Source organism: Micromys minutus, assembly GCF_963924665.1.
Source record: "Micromys minutus genome assembly, chromosome: 10".
Lineage (NCBI taxonomy): Eukaryota > Metazoa > Chordata > Mammalia > Rodentia > Muridae > Micromys > Micromys minutus.
Window position 1 is genome coordinate 24,855,733 of NC_137979.1, and position 15,734 is coordinate 24,871,466.

At 36.8% G+C, this 15,734-nt stretch overlaps 1 protein-coding gene across 1 annotated transcript; it reads left to right on the forward strand.

Annotated features, from left to right (window-relative positions):
• Positions 1-246: 246 nt before the first annotated feature.
• LOC308426177 (olfactory receptor 1468-like) lies at positions 247-1,179 on the forward strand (the record flags this gene model as incomplete). The annotated part of the gene is made up of 1 exon (XM_080923936.1): positions 247-1,179. The coding sequence occupies one exon, from the start codon at positions 247-249 to the stop codon at positions 1,177-1,179; it is 933 nt and encodes a 310-aa protein (XP_080780062.1).
• Between the last annotated feature and the right edge of the window lie 14,555 nt (positions 1,180-15,734).

A 15,734-nucleotide genomic window follows, 5' to 3' on the forward strand; every position in this document is an offset into this window, starting at 1 on the left:
GTATCCCAGTAGAAACAGCATAGAAGTGTCTAGAATAAAGAGTTTAACAGCTATTAAAGAGAAGGTGAAAAAGAACATTAATGATTGTAATGATTACAGACATTTGTAGTTTTGAGGTTGAAATTATTATGAAGACTTTAAGATCCATTTTTGTACAACTTACTTCCTGAATATATATTTGTTTTTGTTTTGAATTTTCAGTGATCCTGCTATTTCCTTATTATAATACTGGAAAATAAGAATGATATGAACAACCAGACTGTCTTATCTCAGTTTTTCCTCATGGGCCTACCTATCGCTCCAGAGCATCAGTATCTCTTCTATGCTCTGTTTCTGGCCATGTACCTCACCACTGTCCTTGGAAACCTCATAATTATCATCCTTATTAGTCTGGACTCGCATCTCCACACACCCATGTACTTGTTTCTCAGCAACTTGTCCTTCTCTGATCTCTGCTTTTCCTCTGTCACGATGCCCAAATTGCTGCAGAACATGCAGAGCCAGGTACCATCCATCTCCTATGCTGGCTGCCTGGCACAAATATACTTTTTCATTATTTTTGGAAACATAGAAAACTTTCTTCTTGTGGTCATGGCCTATGATCGCTATGTGGCCATCTGCTTTCCTCTGCATTACACTAGCATCATGAGCCCCAAGCTCTGTGTGTCTCTGGTGGTGGTCTCCTGGGTATTTACAATTCTGTATTCCATGTTTCACACTCTACTTTTGGCAAGACTGTCATTTTGTGAGGACAACATAATCCCACACTTTTTCTGTGACATATCAGCCCTACTCAAATTGGCCTGCTCTGACACTTATATTAATGAACTAATGATATTTATCTTGGGAGGGCTCGATACTATTATCCCATTCTTACTCATTGTTGTTTCCTATGTACAAATTGTCGTCTCCATTCTAAAGATTTCAACTACACAAGGTATACACAAGGTCTTTTCCACCTGTGGGTCCCACCTGTCTGTGGTCTCACTGTTCTATGGGACAATTATTGGTGTCTACATATGTCCTTCAGCTAATAACTCCACAGTGAAAAAGATGGCCATGGCCCTGATGTACACAGTGGTGACTCCAATGCTGAATCCCTTCATCTACAGCCTGAGGAACAGGGAAATGAAAGAGGCCCTGATCAGAATCCTTTGCAAGAAGCAGATCTTATTATAAGATCTATGCTGGAATTTTTAAACTTAGATTTATCAGTAATTATATTGATATTAATATCACAAAATGTATTCCTACAATAAGACATACTATATGATATTTTCAAAAGGAAATTTTGCAAAGTAGTTTTTTGAGAGAAAGAGACCTGAGCGTCTCTGTGGTGCCATCCCAATGGTGATTCTAAAAAAGCTTTAGACAACAGGCACTGTTTTATTAGACTTCCATTCATTGAATTTCGTTTCTTAATTTTTAAAAGATTCTTTTTATATATAATATCACCCAGCCTTATAATACCACCTCTCATCATCTTTTTCTAGATCACCCCTACTCAGATTTACTTCTCCTTTTCTACTTCAGAAAAGAATACACATTCAAGAGATGGAACAGCTTTCTCACTTACAAACAGTATACAATAATATATGGCAAAGTTCTCATATTAAGCTGGATAAGACAACTCAAATTAACTCAGATAGGAGAAAATTAGTATTAATAGCAGAGAAAAGAATCAAAGATAAACCCATTGTTTTGAGTCCCTCAAACAAGTCAAGATGAATGATTTAACCTTTATTGAGTGGACCTGATGAACACTCAGGCAGACCCAGTACACTGCAGTCTTGTAAGCCTATGTGAGCTTTGCTTAGTTGATATGCTGGGAGAGGATGAATCTGATGGAGACCTCTAATACACACACACACACAAACACACACACACACACATCTCTCTGCATAATTTCTGGCTGTGTGTCTATGCAACCACTTTAATCTAACAAATAAACCCTTTTTGATATCATAGGACAAGACACTAATATTGAGGTATAACAGAATACCATTGAGAATCATTTTATTGATTTTTATATTTTATTTCTTCCAGTAATGTTTGGTTCTACCCTATGTCTCTGAGCTATTCACTTCTTAATTCCTGGCCGTTCAGGCAGTGTCAGTTATGTGGTTCCCCTTGTGCATTGGGCCTCAAGCTTAACCAAATATTGATTGATCATTTTCAAAAACTTGTCACAACCATTGCTCTTGTGTATCATGCTTGCAGGTCACATTGTAGTTGGGTATGCTTTGTTTTGTATTGGTGTCCTGGTTTCTCTTTCTGAATCCTGCAGAGTAACTTTCTGCACTGAAGAGATTAAATGTAGGTGTTGAAGACTTTCATCCCTTACTAACTTGTCTTCTTTATGTTCAATGGGATATTTGAATTATTTTATAATAGAGCTCCACTCTAAATTTTTAGAGAGCTAAATTCAGTCCTAATATTATCTTGAGGTTTTTAGGGATGTATACGGGACCAACACAGCCAGCAAGTCCACCAAATGTAACCCACCACTGGGCACCATTACTGGCCACAAAAGATGTCCAGTTCAGACTCTATATCCTTCATTATGGGGAGTACTTACTTGGGTCACTCTCATAGAATTCTGAAACTTGCCAAGGTATCAGGTTCCAACCAATCCTCAAATATTTCACACCAAATTAAAGCTGTCTCCCTTCATCCTCCCTCTTTCTTTAAATTTTTATTTCTTCCCTCCATCAGACTCCTTCTACTTCTGTCTATATCTATTCCCAGTCTACTCTCAGAGTATAATCTATTTTCTTTTCCATTGAGATCCATGCTTCCTCAGTATAACCCTCAGCTTCACATAAACACTTTGGATCTGTAGATTGTGTCTTAATAGTCATTTACTTAAGATATAATGTACACTTATAAATAAATGCATCCCATATTTGTCTTTCTGGATCTTGTTTACCTCATTTGGAATTAAAAAAAAAATTACATTCATTTCCCTATCAATTTCTTGAAGTCATTTTTACCAACTGAGTAATGTTCCATTGTGTAAATGTACCACATTTCTAGATCCATTGTTTTAGTCAGTGTTTTTTACTTTTCCAGTTTTAAAATGAGTCTGGTTATGGTTTGCAACCCCATGGGAGGAACAATATCAATAAAATAGATCTCCCAGAACTCCCAGGGACTAAACCATTAACTAAAGAATACACATGGAGGGTCCCATGACTCCAACTGTATATGTGGTGGAGGATGGTCTAGTCTGGCATCTTTGGGAAGGGAATCCCTAGGTCCAATGAAAGCTTGATGCCCTAGAATAGGGGCATGGTAAAGTTGTGTGGTGGAAGTTGGTGGATGGGGGAATGAGTTTGGAGTGTGGGGTTCAGGGATGGAACTGGAAGGGGGGTAACATTTGAAATGTAAATAAAAACAATTAAAATGAGTGTGGTTGCTTTATGTTTTTTTCATCTGGCATAATGCTGAATAAACATTTTAAATTAATTAATTTATTTATTATTTACATCACAAATGCCTTTTTAAATTTCTTTCCCGACTCAGCTATTATTGAGTATAGCATTGCTCAATTTCCAGGTATACCGGATTTCTGATGTTTCTGTTTTTGTTGAATTACAGTTTAAATCCATGGTGGCCTTATAAGATTCGATACATTATTTACATCTTTTTTGCATCTATTGAAGCTTATTATATGTTGTGACTGACTATATATCCTATTTTGGAGAATGTTTCATGATGTGCTGAGTTGCTAGCATATTCTTTGGTGTTGGGTTAAATATTCTGTAAATGTCTGTTAAATTCTTTTGACCAATAGCACCATTTTTCATTATTAGTTTGTTTAGCTTTTGTCTAGATGACATGTTGGTTGGAGAGGTTAGATCTCTAAGTCTCACACTAATAGTGCGTAGGGTTATTGTGCAGTTTAAGATCTGCAATGTTTTTGTACAAATGCTCTTCTCTTTGGGGCATAGATTTTCACACTGTGAAAACTTGTGTAGATTTTTCTTTGATAATTATGAAATATTTTTCCCTTTTAAAATTAATTTTGGCTGAGAGTATGTTTTATTAGAATTAGAACTGCTAATTTATATTTCTTCTTAGACCTGTTTGCTTGGAATACATCTGTTCTAGCCCTTTGCTCTCAGGTGATGCATATCTTACTTGCTGAGGGGTGTTTCTTGTTTGTGGCAAATGATAAGTCCTGTTTTAGGATACGTCTGTTAGTCTGTGTGTTTTTATTGGGGAACTGTGTCCATGGTGTTGAGAGGTATTAATGATTGTTAATTCCTGTTGTTTTGACATAGTTTATGTGTTTCCTTTGTTTTGTTTTTGCTGTTCGAGAAATAATCATTTCCTGTTTCTTTGGTTGTAGTTTTCCTTGGGTTGGAGTTTTCCTTCTAACATGTTCTGTAGAGCTAGATTTGTAGATATATATTGTTCAAATCTGGATTTGTTTTGAATGTCTTGTTTACTCTATCTGTGGAGATTTAGAGTTTTGTGGAATATCTAGGTTGGCATTTGTGGATTTTTAAAAACAGTTTTGCAATATATCTGTTTGGCCCTTATCACTATTAATGTTGATGTTGAGAATTTTGGTATAATTCTCATAAGTCTTCCTCTGTATGTTACCTTGCCATTCTACCTTGCCTCTTTTAATATCCTTTTTTTTTTGTTCTGTAGAATGAGTATTTTCATTTCTACACAATGGGAATATTTTCCTTTCTGATCCTGTCTAGTTGGTGTTCTGCAAGCTTCTTATATGTTTTTAGGGATCTCTTTCTTTAGGTTGGGGAAGTTTTCTCATATATTTTGTTGAAAATAATTTCTAGTTCTTGGAGCTAGGACTGTTAACATTCTTTAATTCATATTATTTTTAGGTTGGATGTGTTGTGGATGAAATGTTTGTGAACACTAAAAAGCACAAAAAGAAATGATTTCAATGCAATCGCATTAGGTAGTTTTTATTCAATCTCTAGTTTGGGCTCCTCACAAACACTAACACAGCAAGAAGGTAGAGCACTGAGCCTAGTATTAGGCAAGCATGTACAGAGGGAAAAGGGGGCATATCAAGACAGCCTCAATGGTTAGCATTTATTGGAAGTAATTGCATACAAAGATATTATCCAAATGCTAAACCAATGTGTTTCTATTTTAGATTGTCTTCTTTTTTTTTTGCTTAAAATTATACATTTTTGTCAGTGCTGTTTTTTCAGACATTAAAATAATTTTTACATAAAACCATGTGAATATATTTTTAGTCAGTACTTGATTTTTTTCAAGGGCTTGACAGTATGCATTGAAAACCTAATAGTTACAATAAGTGTAAAGTACATACAAAACAAAATGCAACATGGAAATACTCAAAGTCTTCTTGTTTTGTAAATATATATATATATGTATATATACATACATATATATATATATATATATATATATATATATATATATATATATATATATATATATATTGTTTTCTTTATTTCTTGGACTTCATACAGTCTGTGAGTTGTTTCTGGGGGAGTGCAAGCCTTTGGGGTTAGCATCCCACTATCAGTGACTGCATATTATGTCTGTTCTTTTGTGACTGGGTTATCTCACTCAGGATGATATTCTCTAGAGGCAGCCATTTTCTTAAGAATTTGGTTAAGTCATTGTTTCTGGTGGCTGAGTAGTATTCCATTGTGTATATGTACCACAATTTTTGTATCCATTCATCTTCTGAAGGACATCTGGGTTCCTTCCAGCTTCTGGCTATTATAAATAGAGCCGCTATGAACATTGTGGTGCATATATCTTTGTTGTGTATTAAAGTGTCTCTGGGGTAGATGCCCAGAAGTAGAATAGCTGGGTCTTCAGGTAGTACTATATCCAATTTTCTGAGGTATCGCCAGACAGATTTCCAGAGTGGTTGTATTAGCTTGCATCCCCACCAAGAGTGGAGAAGTGTTCCTCTTTCTCCGCAGCCTCGCCAGCATCTGCTGTCATCTGAGTTTTGTATCTTGGCCAATCTGACTGGTGTGAGGTGGAATCTCAGGGTTGTTTTGATTTGCATTTCCCTGATGGCTAAGGATGTGGAGCACTTCCTCAGATGTTTCTCGGCCATTCGGTGTTCCTCAACTGAAAACGTTTTGTTTAGCTCTGTACCCCATTTTTTAATAGGGTTATTTGATTCTCTGGTGTCTAGCTTTTTGAGTTCCTTGTACATCTTGGAAATTAGGCCTCTATCTGATGTGGTGTTGGTAAAGATCTTTTCCCATTCTGTTGGTTGCCGTTTTGTTTTCTTGACAATGTCCTTAGCCTTACAGAAACTTTGCAATCTCATTAAGTCCCATTTGTTAATCTTTGATCTTAGAGCTTGAGCCATTGGTGTTTTGTTCAGGAAATTTTCTCCTGTGCCTATGTGTTCTAAGGTTTTCCCTACTTTCTCACCTAATAGTTTCATTGTATCTGGTTTAATGTGGAGATCTTTGATCCACTTACACTTGAGCTTTGTACAAGGAGATAAAAACAGGTCTATTTTCATTCTTTTGCATGCTGAGTGCCAGTTGGACCAGCACCATTTGTTGAATAGGCTGTCCTTTTTCCATTGAATGTTTACTGCTCCTTTGTCAAAAAATCAGGTGACCACATACATAAGGGCTCATTTCTGGATCTTCTATTCTATTCCATTGATCCACATGCCTATTTCTGTACCAGTGCCATGCAGTTTTCAGCACAATTGCCTTGTAATATAGCTTGAGGTCAGGGATAGTGATTCCTGCAGATGTTTTTTTGTTGTTGAGGATGGATTTCGCTATTCTAGGTCTTTTGTTAATCCATATGAAATTGCCCATTGATCTTTCCAATTCCATGAAGAACTGGGTTGGAATATTGATGGGGATTGCATTGAATCTGTAGATTGCTTTTGGTAGGATGGCCATTTTTAAGATGTTGATCTTTCCAATCCATGAGCATGGGAGATCTTTCCATTTTCTGAGATCCTCCTCAATTTCTTTCTTTAGAGGTTTGAAGTTCTTGTCACACAGGTCCTTCACTTGCTTAGTTAGAGTCACACCAAGGTATTTCATAGTTTTTGTGACGATTGTGAAGGGTACCTTTTCCCTATTTTTTTCTCCACGTTTGTCCTTTGAGTATAGGAAGGCTACTGATTTTTTGAGTTAATTTTGTATTCAGCCACTTTGCTGAACTTGTTTATCAGCTGTAGGAGTTCTCTGGTGGATTTTTGGGGTCACTCAAGTACACTATCATGTCATCTACAAAGAGTGATGATTTATCTCTTCATTTCTGATTTGTATCCCCTTGATCTCCTTTTGCTGTCTAATTGCTCCAGCCAGGACTTCCAGTACTATGTTGAATAGGTAGGGGGAGAGTGGGCAGCCTTGTCGAGTCCCTGATTTTAGTGGGATTGCTTCAAGTTTCTCGCCATTAAGTTTGATGTTGGCTGTTGGTTTGCTGTATATTGCTTTTATTATGTTTAAGTATGGGCCTTGGATTCCTGTTCTTTCCAGGACTTTTAACATGAAGGGGTGTTGGATTTTGTCGAATGCTTTCTCAGCATCTAGTGAGATGACCATGTGATTTTGGTCTTTGAGTTTGTTTATATGGTGGATTACGTTGATGGATTTCCTTATGTTAAACCATTCCTGCATCCCAGGGATGAAGCCTACTTGGTCATGATGAATGATCGTTTTGATGTGTTCTTGGATTCGGTTTGCAAGGATTTTGTTGAGTATATTTGCATCAATGTTCATAAGTGAGATTGGTCTGAAGTTCTCTTTCCTTGTAGGGTCTTTGTGTGGTTTAGGTTCGAGGGTTATTGTAGCCTCAAAAAATGAGTTGGGTAATATCCCATCTGATTCTATCTTTTGAAATAGTTTGGCACGTATTGGTGTTATATCCGCAGTAAATGTCTGATAAAATTCTGCACTTAACCCGTCTGGACCTGGGCTTATTTTGGTTGGGAGGCTTTTGATGACTTCTTCTATTTCTTTAGGTGTTATAGGGTTATTTAGATGGTTTACTTGGTCCTTTTTTAACTTTGGGACCTTGTATCTGTCTAGGAATTCGTCCATTTCCTCCAGATTTTCCAATTTTGTAGAGTATAAGTTTTTGTAGTAGGATCTGATGATTTCTTGAATTTCCTTAGTTTCATTTGTTATGTCGCCACTTCCCTTTCTGATTTTGTTAATTTGGATACTTTCTCTTTGCCCTCTAGTTAGTCTGGCTAGGGGTTTATCAATCTTGTTGATTTTCTCAAAGAACCAACTCTTGGTTTTGTTGATTTTTTCAATGGTTCTTTTTGTTTCTATTTGGTCTATTTCTGCCCTAATTTTGATTATTTCTTGCCATCTACTCTTTTTGGATATATCTGCTTCCTTTTGTTCTAGGGCTTTTAGCTGTGCTGTCAGGTTGCTGATGTAAGCTCTCTTCAGTTTCTTTTTGGAAGCACTTAGGGCTATGAGTTTTCCTCTCAATACTGCTTTCATTGCATCCCATAGGTTTGGGTATGTTGTGTTTTTGTTTTCGTTGAATTCTAGAAAATCCTTAATTTTTTTCTTTATTTCTTCTTTGACCCTGCTATCCTTTAACAGAGCATTGTTTAGTTTCCATGTGCATGTGGGCTTTTTGTTGTCTTTGTTGTTGTTAAAGACCAGCCGAAGACCATGGTGATCTGAGAGGATGCATGGGAGTATTTCAATCTTCTTATATCGATGGAGGCTCGTTCTGTGTCCAATTATGTGGTCAATTTTCGAGAAGGTGCCATGGGATGGTGAGAAGAAGGTGTATTCTTTTACTTTGGGATAGTATGTTCTGTATATATCTACTAATTCTAGTTCGTTCAAAGACTCTGCAAGTTTTGCAGTGTCCTTGTTCAGTTTCTGTTTCCCTGATCTGTTCATTGGTGAGAGTGGGGTATTAAAGTCTCCCACTATTATTGTGTGGGGTGAAATGTATTTTTTGAGCTCTAGGAGGGTTTCTTTTATGAATGTGGGTGATTTTTTATTTGGAGCATATATGTTAAAGATTGAGAGTTCCTCCTGACAGATTTCCCCGGTAATGAGTAAAAAGTGTCCTTCCTTATCTTTTTTGATAACTTTTGGTTGGAAATTTACTTTATTCGATATTACAATAGCCACTTCAGCTTGCTTCTTGGAGCTGTTTTCTTGGAAGTTTTTTTCCCACCCTTTTACTCTGAGATAGTGTCTGTCTTTGTCTCTGAGATGAGTTTCCTGTATGCAGCAAAAGGCTGGATTTTGTTTATGTATCCAGTCTGATAGTCTATGTCTCTTTATTGGGGAGTTGGGACCATTTATGTTAATAGATATCAAGTAATAGTTGTTTCTGTTTCCTGCCATTATTGCTTTTTTGGGTTGAGTCGTGTCTGTGTTTTTTTCTTCTTTTAGTTTTCTTGTTTAGGAGTTTTCTTGTTCTTACTAGGCTGTATTTTCCCTCATTGTATTGGGTTTTCCACCTATAATTTGTTGTAGTGCTGGGTTTGTGGTCAGATATTGTGTGAATTTTGATTTGTCTTGAAATATCTTCATTTCTCCATAGATGGTGATTGATAGTTTTGCTGGGTAGAGCAGCTTGGGCTGGCACTTGTGCTCTCTTAAGGAGTGCATGATGTCTGTCCAGGCTCTTCTAGCGTTCATAGTCTCTGTTGAGAAATCGGGTGTGAGTCTGATTGGTCTGCCTTTATATGTTACCTGACCTTTTTCCCTTACTGCTTTTAGTATTCTTTCTTTACTTTGGGCACTTGATGTTTTTACTATTATGTGTCTGGAGGTATTTCTTTTCTGGTCCAACCTATTTAAAGTTCTGAAGGCTTCTTTTATGCTCGTGGTTATCTCATTCTTGAGGGTAGATAAGTTTTCTTCTATGATTTTGTTGAAGATATTTTCTGTGCCTCTTAGTTGATACTCTTCTCTCTCTTCTATTCCTATTATCCTTAGGTTCGGTCTTCTTATTGTGTCTTGGATTTCCTGGACATTTTTGGTTAGTAGCTTTTAGTTTTTTGCATCTTCTCTGGCTGTTTTGTCTATGTTTGCAATGTTTTCTTCTGCCCCCGAGATTCTCTCTTCGATCTCTTGTAATCCATTGGAAATGCTTGCTTCTGTGATTCCTGATTTCTTTTTTTTGTGTTCTGACTCTAGGATCATTACTTTGAGTTTTTTCTTTATTGTGTCAGTTTCCGTTTTAATTTCCCTCTTCCATTCCTTTATTTCTTTGGTTCTGTTTTCCTCTAGTTCTTTGAGTGTTTTTCTTGTTTCTTCTTTAAAAGCTTCTGAATCTTTTTGCTTTTCCACCCTTTCTTGTTTAAGTATCTCTATCAGCATCTTGAGGTATGATTTGAGGTCTGTGTCTTCTTTTTCTGGAGTGTTTGGAATTCCGATGTTTGCTGTTATAGGAGAGCTGGGCTCTGGTGTTGCAAGATTGTCTTGGTTTCCTTGGGATATACTCTTTCTCTTTCCTCTTGCCATTTTGTTGTCAGTGATATGTTCTTGCCTTTCCCTTGTATCTGGTCTGTGTCCCTGGTTCTCCACTGGTTCAGGTGTCAGATGGGTCGAGCCCTGTTTTATGCCTCAGAGTCGTCGGGTGTGAGCAGAAGTTCCAACGTTCTGTTTCTGTTTGCTGGATCAGGCACGGCAAGGCAGGTCAAGGCAGGGGGTGCACTTTTCATGTGTACTCCACAGAGATCTCTCTGCTCCTTTGCAGCCCAGGTCTGCCACCCACCAGTTGCTCAGCCTCTACGAGCCTCCGTTCCGGGTGGCAGGTGGGCCAGGCTCTGCTCTGCGTCCAGAAGTCGCCTCCGGGTGGAAACAGAAGTTCTAATTTTGTGTTCCCAATCGCAGTTGCTCAGCCTCTATGAGCCACCGATCCGGGTGGCAGGTAGGCCAGGCTCTGCTCTGCCTAGATTGTCTTCTTAATTAATCCATACAGTTTTAGAATCAGTGCATTCTGTTATCCTTAAGTTGAAAGCCTGTTTTACAGAGCATTTACATTTGCCTTTGTTGTGCCATGATTCTGAGTATTCTTAGGCACAGTATATTATTATTCTGCGTCAAAATTATTTGCATTATAATTTATATTTATTTAAAAGCACACCATAAAATTTAAAATTTCTCTGTCAACTAGAACTACAACTTTCAATTGTGAAAATTTCTGAATCTATACATCCATGGCATAGAGCCTTAAAATGTAAAAAAATAGTATCAATTGAAAGAAAAAAGAAATGAAGGAGTAATCTATAGAAAATTCCAATTAAACATGGAGGCACAATTTGAGTTTTTATTAGTGTTTCTTCTAGAGCCTGATGATAAATCACATGGGTGTGTTTTGCAGGAGAGAACAATATCTTCCCCTGTGTTGTGCAGTATATTATTTGTAGAAAGTAAATAGAAAAGTATTGGTTGGTAATTTAAGATGCCTTTAATGTAACATAATTTCAGCCTCTTATTAGCTAAAAGGGGTTAACAAAAAGATGTAGGATGATGAATTTCAGCTACCTTCAGTGACAGGTGAAGGTATTAGAATTGGTGCATAAGTATCATATTTCCATACAAACAGATAGTGTTGTTGATAATGAATCCAAAAGAAGCAATGTCAGTCTTAAAAGGAACCTGGTGAGATAATATAATCACAGGAGTTTCTTTAAAATTACCAAATCATGGTATTTTAGAATGGGACCTGGAAGACAAACGCAGTGTCTCAGTGGAGACAGTAATGAGGTAAGAATTGATTGTTTTTTTCTTCTTGGCCTCAGGAAAGCATTTTGCTTACCCATTATGAGAACTACTTTCACCTGTGATTATCCTGCAGATACTGGCCATTATAGAAAATAAAGGCATCATTTTTGTTTTGATAATCCATCTCAAGCAAAGGTAAGGAAAGCAAAGGGTGACTATTAATTTTATTATTATTATTGTTGATATAACAGCTTTAATTACATCAGTATACATGCACACACACACACACACACACACACACACACACACACACACACACACACATATATATATATGTATACATACATATTTATATGTATATATACTGTCTCTTGAAGTTGAAAATCTTCACTTCCTACTTTACCTATTATCTTTAGGTTTGTTCTTCTCACTGTGTCCTGCATTTTCTGCATGTTTTGGTTTAGGAGCATTTTGCTTTTTGCATTTTCTTTGACTGCTGTGTCAATGTTTTCTTTTTTTTTCTTTATTTTAAAAAACAAAGATAAATGTACAAATTTTCAGCATTTTTGTGTAAAAGTATTTGAATACATTTTTTAAGGTTGTAATTAAGTATTTGTGGGTACATATACATACACATATGTATATATGTATCAATAAAATAGGAAAAGAGGCTGTTAATTTGAGGGGATAGAGGAGAGACTAAGAGGGGTTGTAGGGAAGAAAGGGGGATGTGATACAGTTCTATTTTAATTAAAATATATTCTTGTTTTGTTTTGTTCTTTTGTTTTTCTTGAACTTCACACAGTCTGTGAGTTTTTTCTGGTGTGTTCAGAGGTTTCTGGGGTTAGTATCCCATTATCAGTGACTGCATATTATGTCTATTCTTTTGTGACTGGGTTATATCACTCAGGATGATATTCTCTAGATGCATCAATTTTCTTAAGAATTTCATCAAGTTATTGTTTTTGATAGCTGAGTAGTACTCCATTGTGTAAATGTACCACCATTTTTGTATTCATTCATCTACTGAAGGACATCTGGGTTCTTTGCAGCTTCTGGCTATTTTGAATAGAGCTGCTATTAACATTTTGGTGCATGTATCTTTGTTGTATGTTGGAGCATCTCTGGGGTAAATTCCCAGAAGTGAAATAACTATGTCCATTTTTCTGAGGAACTGCCAGACTTATTTCCAGAGTAGTTGTATCAGTTTACAACCCCACCAGCAGTGGAGAAGTGTTCCTCTTTCTCCACATCCTCACCAGCGTCTGTTGTCATCTGAGTTTTGAATATTGGCCAATCTGACTGGTGTGAGATGGAATCTCAGGGTTGTTTTGATTTGCATTTCCCTGATGCTAAGGATGTTGAGAACTTCCTTAGATGTTTCTCAGCCATTCGATATTCCTCGATTGAGAACTTTTTGTTTAGCTCTGTACCCTATTTTTTAATAGGGTTGTTTAATTCTCTGGTGTCTAGCTTTTTGAGTTCTTTGTATACATTGGATATTAGGCCTCTATCAGATGTGCGGTTGGTAAAGATCTGTTCCCACTCTGTTGGCTGCCATTTTGTTTTCTTGACAGTGTCTTTAGCCTTACAGAAACTTTGCAATCTCATTAAGTCCCATTTGTCAATCTTTGACCTTAGAGATAGAGCCATTGGTGTTCTGTTCAGGAAAATTTCTCCTGTGCCTATGAGTTCTAAGGTTTTCCCTACTTTCTCATCTAATAGTTTCTGTGTACCTGGTTTAATGAGAAGATCTTTGATCCACTTACTCTTGAGCTTTGTACAAGGAGATAAGAAAGGGTCTATTTTCATTTTTCTGCATGCTGAGTGCCAGTTGGACCAACACCATTTGTTGAATAGGCTGTCCTTTTTCCATTGAATGTTTACAGGTACTTTGTGTCTTCTGCCCCTGAGATTCTCTCTATTATCTCTTGTATTTTTGGTTATGCTTTCATTTATGACTCATTATCTCTTTTCAATGTATTGTAGCTCCACATTGTTTTTATTTGTGATTTCTTTATTATTTTTATCTCTATTTTTAGATCTTAAATGTTTTTTTAAAATTTATTTTACAAAACACAGATAAAAAGAAAAAAATAAACATTTTTTCATAAATGTATACAAATATATTTTTGTCAGTGGTTGGCTTTTTTGTTTTATTTCTTTACTTGTTTGTGCTTTTTTTGTAACTCTTTAAAGAATTTATGTGCTTTCTCTTTAAGGGATTCTACTTGTTTTGTTGGGTTGTCTTGTGTTTCTGTAAGCGAGTTATTATGTTTTTCTCAAAGTCCTTTATTATCATTATAAGATGTGATTTTAATTTCAAATCTTGGTTTTCCAGTGTGTTGGCATATCCAGTACTTGCTGTGTTGGGATAACTGAGTTCTGATGATACCAAATTGTCTTGATTTCTGTTGCTTAGGGTTTTTGTTTGCTCTTGCCTCTTGCCATCTGATTATTTCTAATGCTAGTTGGTCTTGCTGTCTCTGACTGGAGAATGTTTCTCCTGTGAACCCATGAGCCCGTGATCGTAGGAATGAGAGTGCTCCCGTGAGACCTGCTCTCCCAGGACAGGTTTTGGTTCTGGAGTAAGGTAGGGAAGCCTTAGCTCCAAGTACAGATAAAGACTAGAAAAGTCCACTCTCAGGCCACTGCAGTATGCTCCTGGAGTGTCTCTCTTTGTCCAGTCTGTGGAGGTAAAGTAGAGTCTCACATGTGGTCTTACGCATTAGAGTGCTCCTATGGTTCCAGGTCTCTGTGGGCAGGTTTTGGGTTTGAAGAGCCATGGGACAGCCCCAGTGCTGGGCACAGATAGATACCAGAAGTGTCCGTTCCATGGCAGCTCCACAGTTCCTGTGTCCTTTGCATTCCTGGCATATCTCTCTTTGGATGGGAGGGTGGAGAAAATGTGGTGTCTCACCTGTGAGAGCTCTTCTAGAAGAGCTCTCTTCAGGAAGGTTTTTAGGTCTGTAGGGCTCTGGGACAGCCACAGCCTTGGTCACAGATGGAGACCAGAAGCTTCATTAAATTCTAAAAAATTAATATGTTTTTAAAATTTTTTCTTTGACCAAGTTGTCATTAAGTAGACCATTGTTCACCTTCCATATTTTATGTGGGCTTTCAGTTTTGTTGTTATTGAAAACCACCATCAGTCTGTGGTAATTTGATAGGGTGCATGGTATTATTTTGATCTTCTTGTATATGTTGAGGCCTGTTTGTGAGTGATTATTTGCTCAGTTTTAGAGAAGGTTACATGAGGTGCTGAGAAGAAGGTATATTCTTTGGTCTTAGGATGAAATGTTGACTCCAGAGAATCAAATAACTCAATTAAAAATGGGAGACAGAGCTAAACAAAGAATTATCAACTGAGCAACATCAAATTGCTGCAAATTGCTGCACAGCATCTAAGCAATGATCAGCATTCTTAGTCATGTGAGAAATTTAAATCATAAAACCCTGAGATTCTACCTTACACCAGTCAGAAAGTCTAAGATAAAAAAAACTCAGGTGACTTTAGATGTTGGCAAGAATGTGGAGAAAGGGGAGCTCTCCTCCATTGTTGGTAAGATTGCATTGCTGGTACAAATGCTCTGGGTATATGTCTGGTGTTTCCTCAGAAAATTGGACATAGAACTAGATGAGTTCCCAGATATACTACTCCTGAGCATATACCCAAAAAATATTCTAACATAACAAAGACACATGCACCATTATGTTCATAGCATCCTAATTTATAATAGTCAGAAGCTGGAAAGAACCCAGATGTTCTTCAATTTAGGAATAGATACCAAAAATATGGTACATTTACACAATGAAGTATTATGAAGCCATTTAAAACAATGACTTCATGAAATTCTTAGACAAGTGAATGGAACTAGAAAATATCATCCTGAGTGAAGTAACCCAAACAGAAAGAAAACACATGGTATGCACTCACTATTAAGTGGATATTAGCCCAAATTGGAATACTGAATATTTAATTTACAGACCACATCTAGAATAAGAAAGACCAAAACATGGATGCTTTAGTCCTGCTTAGAAGGGATAACAAAATACTTATGGAGG